The 20007-nt window shown below is 40.1% G+C and overlaps 1 protein-coding gene across 2 annotated transcripts in view; it reads left to right on the forward strand.

Annotated features, from left to right (window-relative positions):
• Positions 1–20007, forward strand: part of TTC3 (tetratricopeptide repeat domain 3) — a 60236-nt gene that overhangs the window by 26588 nt on the left and 13641 nt on the right. For both annotated transcript variants that reach the window (XM_083438667.1, XM_083438668.1), the window contains exons 19-37: positions 256–336; positions 1198–1310; positions 2858–2984; positions 3882–4001; positions 4162–4263; positions 4349–4441; positions 4692–4753; positions 5262–5398; positions 5514–5843; positions 7230–7481; positions 8262–8308; positions 9254–9307; positions 10621–10697; positions 11919–12071; positions 12897–13764; positions 15211–15276; positions 15787–15936; positions 17186–17325; positions 18744–18812. In XM_083438667.1, coding sequence (XP_083294793.1) covers positions 256–336; positions 1198–1310; positions 2858–2984; positions 3882–4001; positions 4162–4263; positions 4349–4441; positions 4692–4753; positions 5262–5398; positions 5514–5843; positions 7230–7481; positions 8262–8308; positions 9254–9307; positions 10621–10697; positions 11919–12071; positions 12897–13764; positions 15211–15276; positions 15787–15936; positions 17186–17325; positions 18744–18812 — 3041 coding nt within the window. The remainder of the gene's footprint in view (positions 1–255; positions 337–1197; positions 1311–2857; positions 2985–3881; positions 4002–4161; positions 4264–4348; positions 4442–4691; positions 4754–5261; positions 5399–5513; positions 5844–7229; positions 7482–8261; positions 8309–9253; positions 9308–10620; positions 10698–11918; positions 12072–12896; positions 13765–15210; positions 15277–15786; positions 15937–17185; positions 17326–18743; positions 18813–20007) is intronic.

Consider the following 20007-nt stretch of genomic DNA (forward strand, 5'->3'; position numbering starts at 1 on the left):
CTCTTTAGTACGACCTGCTTGTATATCACCCTAGGTGTTTGCAAAACGTTGGGTTAAAGATTTATGAACAGAGTAATCTTGTCTAGGACAGGGATCAGATGCAGTTGAGCAGACAGAAACTGAATGTATATAAAGTACAGGTTCCAGTGGATACAATTCTTTCTGTCACGTTTTGTTAACTTGAGGATGTGATTTTTAATGACAAATCATTTTTTCTTGTCTTCTCTTTGTTATTATTTTTTAAACTTGATGCAGCCATTGAAGTTTGCTATTGTTGATTATGTCGTCATCCTCTATGGCTATGCTACTGCTCTCCTTGGAATAGGGCAGCCTGAGGTAAGATTCAAGCTCTTACGTCTTGGCCAGGGCCCTCCTGCCAATGTCTTACCAGAACAGTGGGTGGCTGCTGACTTAGCTAGCACAGGAACTAATAACTTGTTCCCATCTAAACTGTTTGCAGGGAAATGCCATCTTTTTCATTTGTAACAAATTTCAAAACTTGAAATCATGAAGTTGAACCCACATGCAAATGTATTGTATAAATAATCTTCTTCAGTTTGAACAAATATTTCATCCATATGTTCAGGGAGTTGTGTGCAGTCATGGGGATATTGTTTTATTTAAAACAGAGTACGAAACTCAAGAATCCAAGGACCTGTAGGCAAGGAGTCCGGAAACTTAATGGCTGCTATCCTGACATGAGACAGAGATTATGTAACATTTTTATCATGCACTAGGGAAGTCCACATTTAAATTTCAAAATCTAAAAGTAGCCTACTTCTGCAGTTCACGTCACTATGGTGGAAAAACTTTCAATCATGCATAGTTCTGTCCCATAGATCCCTATATTTTTTGCTGAAATGCAGTCATAGAAGGCAAATGTATTAGTTTATTTTGCTTCGGAAGCCTTTTGTATCCTTGTGGTATTAGTAGCCTTTGTGGTATACTGTACGTATTGAAAACAAAAATGGTCTGATTTACCGTATCTACGAAGGCATCAGATGTCATTCTCAAAATTCTCAACCTCAGTTATTTTAAAATGACTTTACCTTTACGGTAAGCATTTAACATGCTATCCCAAGAAGTCTTGAAATCTCCATCGTGTGCTGTAACTATTTTTGCTTTATATTTCTTTTGCCTTTTGCTGTTTTGATTGTGTTTGAAATTATTATCAAACCGCTTCATTTGTTTTCAAAGGAACTAACCAAAGCCAAAGACCATTTCAATAACATAATTGAGAAGTATGAGAAAGTGAGATTTGATTGCTTAGCACATTATGGAATTGGAAAAGTATATTTGAGACAAAATAGGTGAGTATAATATGTTGATTTTAGAAATTGAGCTCATTTGTTCTTTAAAAACCTGATCACTTAAATACCTTTTCTGAGGACAGTTCTTGCACTTCTTGAATTTGTCCATTTCGCATTAACTCTGATCGCACTAGAGAAGAATAGTCAGAGCGGAAGACCAAAGAGGACAAAACTTTTGTATCATATGTGTGAACTCTTAGGGAGGAATTTAGAAATTTTATTTACCTATTCAGTTGTCAGCTAATACCACTCTCCAGGAAGGCAGGCTTATTTGAGATGAAATATATGTTTAGTGAGAGAGTTAAAAATATGCCTGTGGCCTTTGATCAGATTGAAAAGAAATGTAATAGTCAACAGTTTTGCTTAATGGCTTGGTGCTGTTTAAGCTGTAGGGGTCACTCATAATCAAACCTCCCTCTGTATTGACCCCTGGTTGAGGAGTTTGACTTACAGCATGCAGTTAAAGTAGCATGGGGTGGAGAAGACTCCCCCATGGCTTGCTTTTCTGACAAGGAGGGATTCTAAGCCACTGCTTTCCACTTCCCCTCAGTGTCTGTTTTCCCCCTAGCAAATGGGATTTTACTCCCTCTAATAACTTGTGAGAAGCTGCCTGGGAGAAGAGGGAAGTCTGCCCTTTTGGTCTAGGGCAGGCACGTCCAACAGGTAGATTGTGGCTTTCCTGAACCCCTAAAAAATGGGCCTTCCTTTTCCCTGAAAAAAAAGCTCAACAACTTTGACCTGAAGCCCCCAAAAGGGGGTAGATGACTGCCAGATTTTAACACTGAGAGTAGATCGCAGTCTCTTGGGAGTTGGCCACCCCTGTTCTAGGGAAAGGAGCCATTGCCAAAAGTGATCAGGAAGCAAGCAAGATGAGTAAACAATCGCGGCAGCCCTCCCTGCTGCACTACTGTGTCAAGGTGAGGGGAGAGTGAGCATGCTTGACTTGAGCTGCCTCTTCATTTTCAAAAGGACTATGGAATCCAGAGTTGACGTTTACCTCCTGTTAGAAAGGCATATAAACCTACCTGGACCCTGAGATCATCTTCTGAGGCCCTTCTTTGTGTTCCTCCTCCTTGAGAGGTCCAGAGGGTGGCAACACGAGAACAGGCCTTCTCTGCAGTGGCTCCCCATCTGTGGAATGCTCTCCCCAGGGAAGTTCACCTGGTACCTTCATTAGGCGCCAGGCAAAAATGTTCCTTTTTAACCAATCAAGTTGACCTGATTGACATCCTATACCCTTTTAAAATGGGGCTGTTTTGTGAGGGGAGTGTTCATTGGGTTATTGTTCTTATTCTGATTTTATATATGGTGATCTTTTCTGTGAACCGCCCTGAGACTTCTGGGTATAGGGCGGTATATAAAATAAATAAATAGCCAGAACTAAAAATTAAACCAGCCACAATTACTTCCCATTTTAATATTGTGTTTGGGGTCCTGGGGAGAGAAATGACACTCATTGTTTATTGGATTCCTAAACATGAAACACGCTGACACTAGGGACGCTTGGATATAGCATGTGACGTTGAGTCTTTTGGCGTACACGATAGGTTTTCAGAAGCTCTGGACCAGTTTTTGAAATCAAAGACCATGGTTAGTCATAAGATTATGCCTGGTGTATTGACATGGCCTTCAACTTCCATAGTTATTGAAGAGACAAGAACAGAAAAATTTCAAGTAAGTAAGATTGTTACCCTGTAAAGCTAAACAAAACTGAACCCAGATTGTATATCATTTGTGTGGTGGCTGTCCAGGATAAGTTATGTCTATATTCTGAGGACTACATCAAGGAACAAATTGGTAAAGCAGAGAATCTTGCATTCATCTTCAGTGGAGGTGAGCGTACTTGAATGTGTGACTCTGTCCATCCTTTCCAGTATAAGGATTGCCCTTAGCAATTGGGGATCTAAATACCTGCTAAGGGTCCCTGAATGGCAAGGAAGTCTTTTGAGTGACTTGCCAGCTGCACTGAATATGGGATCTTTGTAGAATACCTCGGTTAATCAGCTGAATTGTACTGGCATCAGAAGTTGTATTTAGGCCAATTACCATTCACTTATTTGTACCTTCATCACTGAGATTGCCCCTTCCTCACAGAACAAAATTAAAGAGCAATAAACCCATTTGCTTTGTTTGTAGTTTGGCAGCGGAATGGACTACTCTGGAAACCTTCGTTAGAGGTTTATCAACAGAGCTTGGGTGGCCATCTGCCAGAGATGTTTTAGCTGTGATTCCTGCATTGCAGGGGGTTGGAGTCGAAGCCCCATGGGATCCCTTCCAATTCTATGATTCTGTGAATCTATGAGCAGTACTGCGTGACTTCGTCTCACATCACTGTAGTCAACTTTGAAAGCCTGGCCTCATACAGATGGGTTGAATTCCTTCCTACCTAACAGGCAGCCTAATATTCTGTGGGGTGGCAAACAATAGAAAGTGGAAGAAATTGAAAGTCGAGGAAATGATGAATATTCAGTATTCTGCTCGATGAGACTGCATTTATAAACATGCACACTTGGTAGTACAGAATTTCCAGGGAAGGTGATACAATATTTAACTTGCTTTGCTGCTTCATAGGTTATATTGCAAGATCACATTGAAGAATGCAGATTTCCTCCAGCTCCACATGCAGTTTGTCGCTACCAGCAGTGCCAAGCGCAGAAAATAAAAATCTATTTTAGCGACCCAGATTTCAAGGTAATATGAAGGTTGTTGAAAAGGATCTTGAGAGACTTTTAATTTAGGTGCACTTTCTCTTAAGAGGCTTATGTAAAATATGTTTTGAATATTCCTAATATAAATGGTGCCTTACTGTTGAACTCACAGTGCTCGCTTATCTGTGATCTCCAAACTTTAGGGTTTTATACGTGTTACCTGCTGTGAACAATGTAAAGTGGAATTTCATGTAAGCTGTTGGAAGAAGTTGAAAGCAGCAAGATATACAGATAAAACTGAAAAGGTAACATCAGATGTTTAATGCTTTACTTCTGTAGCCTCTGTAGCGAAATCCTACCCACAAGTCCTTTTTCTGCTCACACCCACAGGACTTCCTTCGAGAGCTATGTTTCACTCCAGATTGTAGCGGTCTCATTTCTAATATTGCTGTCTTCAGCTCCTCTGGTTTAATCAAATGTGAGGTAAGAATTGATTTCTGGTTGGTATTTTTTATAATATAAATACTAGAAATGGAATTAGATGAAAAGAAACCTTTATTATTACCCACATTCAACATTTACAAATTTGTTGTCATACTATATAAATTTCATTTTTGTTTCTTTGCTTTGACCTAATGTCAAAACAGTATCTATTTTATTTTCCACAATTCTAATAAAGCACTTTTACGGAAAATTAATCTTTGAAGCTCCCGTTTTTCTTTTCTCCTCTTAGTATGAAGATAAAATAAAAAGCAAGAATCCTCCAAGGCCCATTGTTAAACAGGAATGCACAAGGTAAGTTTCCTAGCTAGTCATATAATACTAGCAGTTCGTTTTCAGAGCGGCTGACACAAGATGGTAGTCTCATTGAAGAACATGGGGGTTTGTATCGCCACCTGTTGTCCAAGGCAGGAAATATTCAGTGTAGGGTAAGGGAAATTGGCCAAAATGGTCTCTATCTCGTTTTCTGCTTAAGGGAGACTTTTGTTTGCTGGAAAGACCTTACTGGATACAATCCTGAATATATATTTGGATACTTGAAGGCCTGTTCGCATTAGTGTCGTGATGACCTTCACATAAGGATTGCCGCCGGATTACGTCTTCATGTGTCTGCTATGATTGATACAGTCAGGCAGCTCATTGAAAGGCTGGCTGACTCTCTCGGGAGCTTCTGTCATATATTAACAGGCCAGGAGACTTATTTTTCCTGAAAGAGCAGTAGTCTTGAATATTTACATTTCAACTGAAAAATGTCTAATTGCTTTTAAAAATAAAAGGCTTCACTTTAAGTTGACTATGTCAGTTCTAGGACCCTACAGAAAAAACAGGAGAGAAAACTGAAGAGGAAATTAATGAAAGAAGACACTTTACTGTCACTAGACAACTTTGCAGAAGTACTTCACACAGCAGACTCTATATCAAATGATGACAGTGATAAAGGTATGTGATAGTAAATACCTGTATTGAGAATACCTTGATCCCCCCCCCCATGGGGTCCTGTGTTTCTGTTATGTATCTGGGCATTCACTGTTTTGTTTTTGCTTTTTAATCTTAGGGAGCAGTGGTGGCCCTGTTCACAAGAATTACTTTGCTGGGGATAGAGTCCTGCAGCTTATTATGCAGAATTTTGAGAAAATACGGAAAGGCGTACATGATGGCTTCAAACTTCTTAATGAACTGTTTTCGTGGTGGGTAATTAGCGAAGCGGACCACACACAGTTTTCAACAAACTGTGTAACCTCAGTTGAAGTAATGGATCAGATTGTAAGCTCCGTAATTGACAAAAATAATAGAGTGGCGACAAGAATTTTTGTTCATGTTTTAAGTGAGCTTGAAGAAGTGGATCCTAGACTACACGACTTAATGAAACATCTTGATAGTAATGGTAAGAGTAAGTTATTTGTGGTTATACTGTAACATAAAACTGAGGCTTAGTTCCATTACAGGGTTTTAATTCTTGAGCATTTATCTATTAGGCTTGTTCACATTAGATATGAGAGCTGGCTGCAATGGCAGCTGATCTGGAAAATAAAAATTAGGAACTGGATTTGTAAATAATTCTGATCAACAAATCCCTCTCTGTTTATATTTATAGTTAAAGCATAAGGTTATGCTTTAAGTATCAAAAGCAAGGATATAAGTAATTGGAAAATTTATGCCCTTGCTGGCCAGCACTGTAATTTCCTACAACATTCCAAAGTTTTGATCATTGTTGTTTTCAGTTTTTTACAAGCAAGATTTGGGTAGCAATAATTACATTTCCAATGCACTTCTTGTTCCTTATTTTTAATTTTTGTACTAATTTCCAAGTTTTATTATGCTCCTTTAATATTCTCAAAATAGTCTCAATATATTAGACTGCACATTTCCTGCTTAGAATTGTTTGCTGAGAAGACGTTCAAACCAAGATGCTCATTTGTTCTTCACTCTTAGCCAGGCATAGGCAAACTCGGCCCTCCAGATGTTTTTGGGACTACAACTCCCATCATCCCTAGCTAACAGGACCAGCGGTCAGGGTTGATGGGAGTTGTAGTCCCAAAAACATCCGGAGGGCCAAGTTTGCCTATACCTGCTTTTAGCACACCGCTAGTTTTGCTTTTGCATCTTTGCAGTTTCTCATACTGTTCAGGCAGACAATTTTATGACGGGTGCGTGGATCAGTTTTGTTCGTGGTTACTTTATGATAGGATACTTGTATCCTTAGCCAGCTCTCAGTGGGCTCAATCCAGATGGACTTTTCATCTGGCAGAGGCCTTTATGAATGACTTAGTGGGAGGAGAGGGAGGTGATTTTCTCTGAGTTTCCCTGCACACACACCACATTCCGTGCTCTTCCAGATGGTCCCACAACCCTCCAAAGCAGATTTTCAGAGAGGAGGGGAATTGGTGAAATGGCTTCCTCCTTTCCATTGGCAAATGCCTTCACTTGATCAGAAACCTTTCTGTGAACAGAAGGGTATTGTTGGATACAACCCAACAATAGTATTCACAGCTTCCCTCCCCACATATTGCAAAGAGCAATGGCTCCTAGTGTCGTTGTCCCTGGCCCAGCTTTGGGGTGGGCGCTGGTAATTTTAACAAGTTCCAGATAATGAGTTTTTCACTATACTATCCCCCATCTAGTTGGTCTAATTCTTGGAGATCTACCCCCAAAAATGCTTCTTTGAAATGTAAGCAGGTCAAATCCTTGTGTATGTCTGCCCTAGAGGGCAAAATATATTCTGTGATGTGAATCCACTTTTGGGTGTCATAATTTATATTTATTTTTGCAGGTTTAAAAGCTACAAAACAGTTTTTTGCCAAGTATGGAACATGCATCTTACAGCTTGATCTTGACTTCATAGCAGTGCTGTGGAATGAGAAATATGGCATTAAACTAGGCAGGGAGTTCACCTGCACATCTCCAGATATGATAGATGAGCTATCGTTGATAGAACTTCGGTGTTTTTTATGGCTCTTAGAAGAGAACAGAGAGAATTTTCCATCTCTCCTTCAATACTTAGATGACTATTTTGATAACATGGGTAAGTATACTAGGATGACCAAAGGGAGTTTATTATCCCTTTAACTTTATCAATGACTTCTATAGATTTTGTGAGGGGAACAGTGGTGGGCAGCAATGAAAGGATTCAGACCAGGTGAATTGTAGGTTCTGTGCAGGTGGTTCAGCCCATGTGGGGAAGGAAATGCAAAACCCCATGTTCCATGCAGTTGTGGGGAGATGCTGCTTTCTTTATGGGGCGGGTTCTGAGTTGGTTGCTTTGTATGGTGGTTTATGTATTCAATATCACTTTAGTCATAAACATGTACAGTCGTACCTTGGTTCTTGAACGGAATCCATTCTGGAAGTCCTTTGGACTTCCGAAAAAGTTCAGAAACCAGCCAGTTGGAAGCTGCAGAAGCCGCGTCGTACATTCAGCTTCCCAAAAAAGTTTGCAAACTGGGGTTTGCGGCGTTTGGAAGCCAAAATGTTGGAGTCACAAGGCACTCGAAAACCAAGGTACAACTGTATTGATTTCAGCAGGACATAGGCAAGTTTCTTCTGATTCAGAACAATTGGCTTTAAGCAGCTAAAAATATACTCTGTTGTAAGAACTCAGGCCTCTTATCAAAGTACTGTAACTATTTGGCCAACATGGTTAGATATCTCTATGTAGTATAATGATTTAAAGCATATGCACAACCGTGAGAGGACAGGGCTATTTACTAAAGTTATGGCGCAATTGTTCAAAACTGTTTAGAGCTTTGTGCTTTTGTCTTAGATTTTTGTTTTGTTTTTTAAATAAAATTTATTTTAAAAATAGATAATCGGTATACTGTAATAAGGAAGGAAGAGAATGCAACTGCCTCAGTAAGTTTTTATGTTTATCCCTTTCTTGAAATTGAAGCAAATACATTGCGATCAGAACCCTTTCTAATATATTTAGGTAGAGCATTCCCCTTATATTGCACTGCTGCTTTTATAACATACATTTGTTACAGAGGTTATAGCGCAGTCCAAGCCCATGGTCCGCCGGGATGAGAGAGCTTTTCATTCACGAGATTTTTTGCTTTGCCAGCTGGGCCAGGGCACAAGTCTCACCCTAGCTGAGCCAGAGATTTGCCGGAGTGCCCCTCACCGCAGCTCAGCCGGTGGGACTTCGCGCTAGTGCAGGTCCCCCGAAAGGGGTGTTCTGAGGTGCAGTGGGGATGATAACATGGCAAGGAAAGACTTAAACCTATTCCAAACCCCTTTCAGCCCAGTCACGGGATATTGGAATCTTGAGTATTCACCAAATTTCTGGTGTTTATCATGTTGCTTATTAGCTTGTTAGAGACACCGTGTATCCCTATCTCTGCTGACATGGCTTGTCCTGCAGACATGTTCTTGCATCCGTTAAGGGACCCTTCGTACGTACATAGCAGGGCATGCAACATCGTCGTAGGCTCAACAGTCTCCTGCAAAAACCTGGGCAAACCAATATGTATTTCCACTTAGCACCAAAATAAGTAAAGCGATAGCACCAATCTCATGTCGGAAGGAGGAGCATTTCAAAGGGGGAGGAACCACCACACAGCGATCATTTCGTTTTGGTGTTTGTCATCTTGATGAGCTCTTATTGAAATAGTTATACACGGCGTCATGTTGCTCTGAAGGGGAAAAGTAGAAAAGAAATGAGGAAACAGATGTAGGGATTTTGTTTCCTTGCTAGTAAGGTGAAGAATGGAAATAGAATGTGCAAATAAAATAAGCAGCATTATGGTAATATTTTTTCCTAGTGGTGGTCACTACTAAACCATCTCTTTTTCTGTCTAGAATAATACTATCAAAGTTAAAAACAGAAACCGAAAGAAGGCAAAGGAACCAAAGGTATATCTTTATTTCTTTAAAGGAGTCCATGCCGGTAGAATGCAGCAAAAGGAGCAAAGCTAGTAAATGCCTATGTACTGTTCTCTCTTCAATTTCTTCTCTCCTTCACTCTTTCTTGACTTCCTCAGGCCTGGTTCACATGCCAAGGTAGACCATATCTGATGTTTAGCTAACTGAAATGCGAACGAGCAGTGTGCTAGTAGTGCATGCTGCTTAGATGTCCCTACTTTGCCCCTCCCATGTCCCTGGCCATGCCAGAAGCAGCAAACCACACGCCTTGGCTTCGCCACATCATCTGAAGCTGGGCATGTGATTTGCCTCTCTCCAACCAGGCCATGACCAGCAAGCCAAGAACAGAGCTTGGTTTACCCCTTGTGGTTTGATGTGAAGGAAACAAACCTTGGGCCCAGGTTCAGATGAAACAACAAGGCAGGTATTGTGGCATGTTGCACCTGGCTTGGCCAGAAGTGGGGTAGAGTGAGACCGGGACTTCTGAGCAGCATGCGCCAGCCCCTTAGTTTTTAATCAGTTGGGGAAAAGGCCATAGCTCAGTAGGAGGAGGTGGGACTGGTCATGTTGCCTCTCAAAAATCCTGGAGACCTGCTGCTGGTCAATGTGGATAGTAGTGATCTTGTTCATCCTAATAGTCTGTTGTGATATAAGGCGGCTTCTTATGTTCCTGTCTATTATCAACATAATTTTGCATACAAGCAGAACAGTAGATTTGGAGAAAAATGTATGCTGCAGGTTTAAAGAGTCACTGTGGATTGAATAGTGTTCTTCCTGCTTTGTATTTCTAGTTTTGAATAATAAAATTGGGTGTGTATCCAGCTGCGTCCCACTGCTGCTAAAAGGCTCTCTGCTCCAGAGGTGGCTCCTGGGGATAGAAAGGAGGAGGAGGAGCTGGTTTTCTCTAAGTCCCCCTTTCTCCTGCACCTCCAATGCCAGTGCCACCTCCCATGTTGTTCCAAGTGGTCTTCCTATCCATAGAACAGATCTGGAGTGGGTGGGAGGAGGGGGTTTAAGAGGGAAGCAGTGAAAATGGCCTCCCTCCTTCCTTGAAGAGAAGCTTCACTGTAACAAAGAACCTTCTGTGAGTGGAAGGCACAGTTGAATATTGTGGAGTGATCTACTTTTCTTACAATCACACTGCCAAACCTCATTTTTTGGTGGGGGGGGGGCATTGAATAAATGTGAACTAGGGAAGAAGGATTATATAAACGAGTCTGTTGAATTCTGAAGATGGATTACTTCATTTTAAAATTTTACGTGTCATTATGTAACAAGTTTCAATTCTTTCCTTGTTGATTTAGTCTATTTTAGTCCTGTCTGGTGGAGTTGGTACAGTAACTCGAGAGGAAGACAATATATTTTCAGAAGAAAGCACCTTGTAAGTTCTGGCACAAAAAAATGCATGGAGCATGCTCTTGCCAAAACACCTTTAGGCAGCAATCCTAAACTAACCTACCTGGAAGTATGTCTTGTTGAACTCAATAGGACTTACCTTTGAGAACACTAGTACACTGTTAAATTCCTTTGATTCCAGTGAGAGTGTTATGCATGTGTCTCTATTTTTTTTTTTTACGGCACCTGAAGCACGCAGTGACATTTTATAGAAATTGTCTTTGAACTGCAATTGTTACAGTGTATTTAAATAAAGAAAACTGAAAAATAAAATTTACTAATCAGACAATAAAATTGCTAACCAGACAGCTTGAATGTTACCCTCTTAGTTTGGGGGTATTAGATGTGAGCATCTTAATTCCTCATTGTTACAACTTAATGTTTTTCCAGTGTCTTGGAAGTGATACCTGAAAAATGTTACTTTTGAGAAATGAAACCCTTGTATTCTTTCTTCATCTATTGATTAAATGAGTGACTGAGAATAAGAGAGGTGCAATATGGGTTTTTTGTATGGACTAATTAATGCCCCTGCAGATAGAACAGAATCTATGACAACTTGGAAGTGCAATGTGCCTTGTAACCAAGTTTAAGATGTGCCATGATAATATTTAAACATGATGAATTCTATTTATTGAACCTCTGTCCTCCCCCCCCCCCCGAGGAAATCCTTTACTCCAGATTCAAATGCTGCTGGCAGTTCCAGAGAAGCATTGTTATAATATTCCTGTTAATCTCTGCCATTGTATTTTTGAGAAGCCATTACAGAGAATATCCCACATTAATATATCTCGATGTTCCATTTCTGATGACATAAGAGGGATGTTCCTGTTGTAATTCCTGCTGGGATAAATTGAATTTAATGGTCAGACAGATAGCAAATAGAGCATTTATTTGCAGATATTAATGAGGTAACCCAGAAAGTACGTACTGTTGCCTTTACAGCTGCAAAATATCAAGACTATGTCAGTGCTCCTGTTATTGACTGTAAATTGTACAGCTGAGGTTGTTTTTTTATTGTCTTCGTTTATTTTTCTTCTGTCTTAATATTCATCTTACGCTTGGAAGCAGGGCTCTTTGTTATTGTTACGGCCTATGCCTAAAACAAATAAAACGGCTGTTGAGCTTTTTATTGTTCCCTGTGAGTTGGGAGCTTTCCATTCATAAGGAGCTTGCTCTTCTTAAAGTCTGTTCTTTGTCTTCCCAACAGTTTTATGAATCCACGTGACCCTTTCAGAATCCCAGATGGTCTTAATGAGCAGGTGGCGATATTTGAAGCTTTGTATAATAATTTCCCCTCCGGTAGCAGTTACCAGAGAATTTTGGACAATTACCCAGACCCAACGTGTGAAAGCTTATATGAGTATGTTTCCATTTCCTTTTCCTTCAAACAAAAAAATAACGAAGGTAGAGCTGGGGTCCCTTGGATATAGGCATCATCCCCATTCCCAGATGAGGATTGGGATTTAGAGTTTTCTCTTGAGTCTGCTCTCACCCAAGCTCCCAAATGGAATCTTTAATTCCCCTGGGTTTCAAAAGCAGTTTGAGGATTCAGCACATAGGTGCTAGCAGTAAGGGCATAGGAACAAGAGCATGTGTTTCGGACATTGAAATCTTCCTATGATTACTAATGGTTATACTTGGATACTGATTACTCAGCACTAACAGAATTCTCTTGTTTCCTGACATTTACTTCTACCTTCTAGCTGCCAAAGAAAGCAAGAAAAGTGGGAAGCGAACTTCTTAGGGGACAGGCATTCGAAATACGATGGGGCACTTCCTTTCCCATGTGTTTCTTCTCTGAGGCGTTCCTCTCTTTTTGTGTGCATCTCTAGTTCCTTTTTCCTTGACATATTTGCACCTGAAACTCATGCAGTTTTAATCATTGCCACCCAAAGCATTGACTCCTGTTTCTCAAGTTGGCAAAGGTGTTAAAAAATGCCTGTTGGTCCCCAGTGAGGAGAAGGCAAGTTGACATGATGATCTTGGGCATCATAAGACACGGTTTGGTGCTTAGGGTGACAACATTATTCTATCGGCTTACATAAAATAAAATGTTGACATGACATCGGTAGGTGTTTTCAAACCTCTTTTGTCATCATGTATAAATTGGTAGCTAAAACGTTAAATGAGTTGTGATCGCACAGCTTCCTCTTGAACTCAGATATGACTTTGATTGCTTTCACAGCTATTTTTCTCAAATCTTGGAAGAACATGGCCCCATGGAAATTGATAATCCACTGTTAGTTGGAGAGTATGAACACTTTCCTGCGGAGACTCGTAAAATAGTGGAGGATGCTGGGGGTCTGAAGTCTTTCCTTCTGGAATCTCTACGTTTTGTTATGATTGGCGACCTTATTGGCTTGATGAAACATTCGGTGATGCTGAAGGAAAATGCGGATGTCACCGGAGCTGCAGAAAGGACTAAAAATGAAGAAACTTCTTCGGCAAGCCTTCATAGTCAAGAAAACAGCAAACCACGTTTAAACCCAGCTGCTAAGGAGTTCCAGCCCACCTCATATATTAACAATCCTTATGTGTCAGTACCTACTAATACTCCAGCCCATGATACTCTGGAATATATGACTACCAGCCATTCCGCTTTTAGTCCATTCGTTCCCACATACTCCCTTTCCACTCCGGTAACTGACATGATAGCAGCATCACTGCCTATGCCAGATGCCTCTTTGCCTTCAGCTTTACCCCAAAGCCACCCAATATTTCTGAATGAGATTCAGTCAGAATATCAGAATGAGAGAACGTTGCCAACGATTCCTGAAATGCTAGATATTTTGGAGCAATCTAATTATATATATCCAGATGGTTTCCTTCATATTGATCCAGAAGTGACATCAAGCGAGGATGGCGAAGATATTCTTGTGGCGAATGATGAGGTGCAACTGTCATCATTGTCTGACATTTGCTCTTGTGAAAATAATCCTGATAACATTGAGAATAATAGTAATGAAGCCGGATGTGACTCTGTTACTAAAATGGAAACCAATAATAAGTCTGTAGCAAGAAACAAACCCCGTTCTAGGATGATTGCTATTCAGGTGAGAATAATAAGCTGTGCACAGTATTCGTTGTGGAGCTGACAGTGTTTTTGTTTTTCTGTGTTGTATGTCTAAACTCTGGAGTGAGTTTCATTGGTGTGGGATATCAGTTTGCTTCTTTCAGTGCCTGTTTGCTTGATAAAGAATTTAGTTATAGACATGTTGTCTCTAATATGCTAGCTACATCTAGTTTGCTATGTTCATCTCAGTGTATAAAGAAGTTTCTTCTTTTAAAAAGACATGGGAAAGCAATATTACTATTACTAATATTTTAAAATTACTATTACTAATATTTTTAAAAATATCTGTGTTAGACTTGAGAGTCAACATGGATGTAGCTTTCAAACATGGTACCCAAAACTAAGTTCATTAGGTAGACGCAAGGCCATTATTGCGAGTTTCTCTTGTGCACCTATATACTATCATCTGTGAAGAACACACATGACTATTTTGCTATGTGAAAAGCTGTTGCCAGCTTCCTGCATAATAATGGACAAAACAGCACATGGTATCCATGGCATTACTCATGTGTCCGCCCTCCCCCTTTCTGCAGCTGTATTCTGTGTATGAAAAATGTGTGGAAAGTGGTTTTCACTGGAGTTAAACAGTGTGTTAAGTTTAGAAAAAAGTGGACCTGAAATCAGACTTGCTTGTTTTCATTTTGCATTTGGCCATATTAGCCTCATATTGTTTAAAGAACACAAGTGTAATTTAGGGAGCAGATTTCTGCAATGTTTCTATAAGGCAAGTTCCCACTTTCCAGTGGAGATACCTTCTGTGCCTGGAATGGCACCTGGCTTCCAGTTCTAATGACCTTTAAGGCTTGTTAGTTCTCCCTCCTTTCCTGATGCCTGCTGACCAAGGATGGATCAGAGAGGAGAAAGACTTTTCTAGGCCACTCTCAGGCTATAAAAGGAGACCTGACCGGAGGATAGGCTTTTTGTGCTTTGTGTTTCTCCCACACGGCAGTTTTGGTACTGTATGTTACCTTTACGGTGGACTCCTACAGACCTAGTGTTTGAGAGGTGCTTATTTCCACTGACTTGTCATGACAAATGCCCTTCCCCTCCCTCCCATCAAATGGATGGTTGAAGACAAGTTCACAAGTTTCTTCTGAAGAACTGTCAGGAAAATATTATTGTTCTTGCCAACAATTAGCTGCTTGTATTTAGGGACTATGAAACTCTTGTTCACGTGCTAAGTTTGCTTTTCTTTATTACCTTTGCTACTTCAGTTTGTGGTGGCAGGCTTGCAGTTAGACATCACTCAGAAGTTATAAAATCAAATAACTCAATTTATTGAGCTTTCTGGGTGGTGGTGTTGAGGAAACACAACTACGTACATATTTACCGGACAAAGGATTGATCTATGGGAAACACATTGTCTGTGAAATGTTGGGATATAACTAACCTCTATTGAAACAGTTTCTGGCTCTTTGCATTTTAGGTAGATCAAGAACTAGCAGACGAGGGAATCAATACTTTGCCTTTTCAACCATATGAAACCCAACAAGTAAGTGCATGAGTGGATGTCCACAGATGGCCCAGTGAGGAAGCAAAAGCATACTTCAGCGTATGTTTTAACAAATGAAAAATCCTATTATGTAAACCTCTAAGCTGAAATATCCATGAGCCTTGCTCACAGATAGTACCATCTATTTCTCTCTCATTTTAATTACTTAGTTTATTGTTTCTTTTAGTTGATTTTCCAATTTGGTTAAGTATTAACTTCTGCAACGTGGCTAAGATTACATGAAATACATTTATCTCTGTTGGTTTAGTGACTGTTATGTACCTGCACTTCTTTGTAGAAATAACCAAGAAACTGTGGTAGCTCTGTTGGAAATTTCATATTTCCTTGGCATGATTTTTCTCATATCACACATTTTGAAAAATTGAAGAACTTTGTAGGAAATAACATTTTATGGTGACAAGAACAGTGATTATACTGTGCCTTATATATACGGAATATAACTTCACTGTTGTAGCATTTAAAATTTGATCTGCATATTTGTTTTTTCAGGGAGATATGTTACGTATGGAAAAAGAACATCAGGTTCTACAAGAGCAGCTTAAAGAAGCAGGTGAAAAATATGAGCAGCTTAAATATCGAAGCTCTGAAGAAATCAATGTGTTAGAAGCTGAGATTTTACAACTTGTTCAAGAAAACAAGGTAATAAATCTTTATGAATATAGTATCAAAGAAAAATGGCCATCAGTACAGTTGAAACTTAAACTCCTAAACATAGTGATTTGGCTCCAAAGACGTCCTTCTGTGAATGTAAGGTCTGCCCTAAAGGATTTTGGGGACAGCTAGCAGCAAAGCTGCAAATCTTATACTTGTGTACCTGGGAGTAAATCCCATTAAGTTTAAGGGAATGTACTTCTGAATAGACATATGTGGGCTGCACTGAACAAATGCAGATGATGACCCACTTAATAATAATAATATTATAATAATTTATTATTTATAGCCCGCCCATCTGGCTGGGTTTCCCCAGCCACTCTGGGCGGCTTCCAACAAAATATTAAAATACAATAGTCCTTCAGATATTAAAAGCTTCCCTAAACAGGGCTGCCTTCAGATGTCTTCTAAAAGTATGGTAGTTGATTTTTCCTTTGACATCTGGTGGGAGGGCGTTCCACAGGTGGGTGCCACTACCGAGAAGGCCCTCTGCCTGGTTCCCTGTAACCTCACTTCTCACAGTGAGGGAACCGCCAGAAGGTTCTCAGAGCAGGACCTCAGTGTCCGGGCAGAATGATGGAGGTGGAGATGCTCCTTCAGGTATACTGGACCACATCCACAAGTATAAGATTTCAACGGAAACAGCTTATGGTAGCTGCATAAAAACATTTGCAGAACAGTTCTGGTGGCTATTTTCCTTCCATTTACCTATCTTTGGATCAAAAGTATCACATGGAAGTGCCTTTTACTAAAAACAAGGGGATATTTGTCCCTGTTATGGCTGTGGTTTGTACAGTCCTGTGGCTTGCTCAGTATACTGTGTTCGTATGCTTAGTGGCATTTGCTTCCCCCCCAAGTAGAATCTCCCCCTGTATTTGAAATGGAGTGACTAAATGCTTTTTGCTACACAGGATGAATAACTTGCTTTGGAAGGAAAAGTCAAAAGTGCAGGTGCACAAAATGCTTACTACACTTAAGAGAGGGGTCTTCAGTCCTTCGTGTTCAGGATAATGGCTAGACTTCACAACCACATCCTTCTCTCCCTTTGGATATATTCACTATAAAATATGTTTGTGTCTTTTTTAACATTTAAACTAGTTTCACATAACAGAAACAATAATAAAAATGCACTAATCAGAGAGATGGAGAGATGGTACAACCAGACGACAAAAGAAATATATTGTTGGACTTGGGAGCTAAGTTTCTGTCTTTGACTCCCACCTCCCATATTTTATAGCTCACTAGAAAAGAGCTGGATTGGTTCCATCAAGATGCAGAAAAAGAAATGAAAACTTGGCAACAGGAGAAGAAGGAAAATCAAGAAGGATTAAAAGTGGGAAAGAATAAAATAAGGAAGCTAATAGAAACCAATGAAGGGTAAGTTTTTCCTAAAAATGAAAGCTGGTTTGCGGGAGAGGGTCATGAAGGGAAGAGGTTATGTAAGTGATTACATTTTTGCGCATCTAAACTTGTATCAATAATACTACTCACACTTAATTCTGCTTATTACAATGCTTGCACTTAACTGACCACATTTGCATGTTGTGTTAAACCACAGTTTACCATAACATACGCAAGCAGGAGTGAGCTGCAATGAGCTTCCGGTTTGCACACTCCTAACTCTACTCTTGCATGGCCAAGCAAAGGAGTTTGGAAGCTTTTCCTTTTGCCTTTGACTAACTATGGCTTGACTGACAAATTGTGGCCAACATTGGCTGTGGCAATTTTAAAACAGACCAGTCTCAAACTTCTTTCTGGAGCTGCCTTGATTTAAACGAAGGTTAACCACAGTTTATCCAGGTTCAGATGAGACTGGAAGCTGTGGGTAACTAAAAGCAGAAGCAAATGCTTCCTAGTGCCTTCTGTCTGTCATGAGTAGAATGAGGAAGCACAGAAGCCTAGTGTATTCTTCAGCAAACCCTTGTTTAGTGAGGCATGTGAATACTGATGTTGGAACATCATGGGACTATATGGATACTTTGTGAAGATGTGGTGTAACCCTGCTATCTTCACAATACTCAAACTTGCTGCTTGTTGATTCGTGACATTACATCAGTCTGGTCTTTCTGCTATTCATCTATTGGTGTATTTTGTATCAGTATCTGAAGTTTAATTAGACATTGATTAATTTGGCTAATTTCAGTGCCATTATTTGGAAAGCTGAGTGAGAGTTGTCATACTGTAGTTCTAGAGTGCTTGCTTTTAAGTCATTTTCTAGTCAGAACATTTGAAGGCCTGCTCCTTATATTATGACTTGTCTTGGCAAAGCATAGCAGTGATTCAAGCTGCCTACCCATGAATTGCTTTCTCTTTGAGACTCTGCCCTGGTCTCTGTCTTCCCTTCTATTATATGATTTATATTACAGCTCTTGACGCAGAAAACATTGGGTTGTATCCAGTTCTGCCATTGCAGGAGCAGAACAGACTTCCATGTGCACAGTGCGACTTTCACTTCCTCTCCTCCCTCCTGCATGCCATCAAAACCAGCTCCAAAAGGATTATTGAAGTATTACACTTCAGAGTAGTTTTTTGGAAGTGCACATCCAGCTGCAGAGACAGTGGAGGAAGGAAAAGTCTTTCTGTGTGAGGGAAAGTTTGTTTGCACAGCATTGGATACAATCATATTCCATCTTTTAAATAGTAGTTTGGGGTGAAAAGGAAAACGGGCTTCTAACAAAATGAAGGTTTGAGTACGGTTAATGTAGTTAGCTAATTTTGTTTTGAATGAGTGTATTTATTTACTTATTTTGACGTGAGCCTTCTTTTTCCTAAAACCTGCCTGTATAACGGAACAGGTACATGAGAAACATTGAGGAGAAGGATAAACAGTACAAACTACATTTGGATGAATTCATTGAGATCAGGTAAGCTTAAATTTGCTTTGCTAAGCAGTTTTTAATTGGACACTATAAGTTCTCTCAAACTGCTATGGTAGGGTTAGGAGTATGTCGCTCTGTCCGAATGCTCAGAATGTATTCAAGCTGGGAAAGGCATGCCGAGTGGGATGACTCTGGGCCAAGGTGCGTCCCTGTTGAATATTGCACAAGGAAATAATAAAGCATAAGAATCATATTACGCTATTATGTTTGATTAGTCACAATTAAAATTCCTTCATGTATTGCCACTTTAGTATTAATGAATTATATGCTGAAATATTTCTCAGTATTAATTCAGTCCAGAAAGATACAGTGGTGCCCCGCAAGACGAATGCCTCGCAAGACGGAAAACCTGCAAGACGAAAGGGTTTTCCGTTTTCAGAGGTGCTTCGCAAGACGAATTTCCCTATGGGCTTGCTTCGCAAGACGAAAATGTCTTGCGATTCTTGCGATTTTTTTCCGCTCCCCAACCCCTTTTTCTAAAGCGCTAAGCTGCTAATAGCCTTTTAGCAGCTAATCCGCTAATCCCTTAAGCCTTTAATAGCCGTTAATAGCCCTTAAACTGCTAATAGCGCTAATAGTGCTAATCCGCTAATGGGCTTGCTTCGCAAGACGAAAAAACCGCAAGACGAAAAGACTCGCGGAACGGATTCTTTTCGTCTTGCGAGGCACCACTGTATGTGGGAACAAGAGGTTAATGTCTGGTAGTTCATGGTTTCTTCTCTTTGCAAAGGATATTTCGATTTAGTTAACCCAAATATTAAGGGGATTAATAAAGGAGAATAAACTGTCCAGGTAAATGGTGAAAGCTCTGCTGTTCTAATATACAGCATAGATTCTTAGATAGCTACAAATATGCTTATATGTACTTATTTTGAGAGAGGATGAAGGTGGTACGGCAGAATGGTTAAGGGCATAGACTGAAGAATTCCAACCATGAGTTTATTGGGTAATAGGCACTTTGCTATCCCTAAGCCCCCACTTGTGACATTTTGATGCTAGCATTACCTTAGAGAAGTGGTTCTCAACCTGTGGGTCCCCAGATGGTGGACTACAACCCCCGTCATCCCTGAGCTCTGGCCTTGCTAGCTAGGGGTGATGGGAGTTGCAGTTCAACAGCATCTGAGGACCCACAGGTTGAGAAAGGCTGCCTTAGAGGGTTGAAAGATGAAGTTTTAGGACT

This window comes from Podarcis tiliguerta (genome assembly GCF_965153285.1).
Source record: "Podarcis tiliguerta genome assembly, chromosome: 4".
NCBI lineage: Eukaryota > Metazoa > Chordata > Lepidosauria > Squamata > Lacertidae > Podarcis > Podarcis tiliguerta.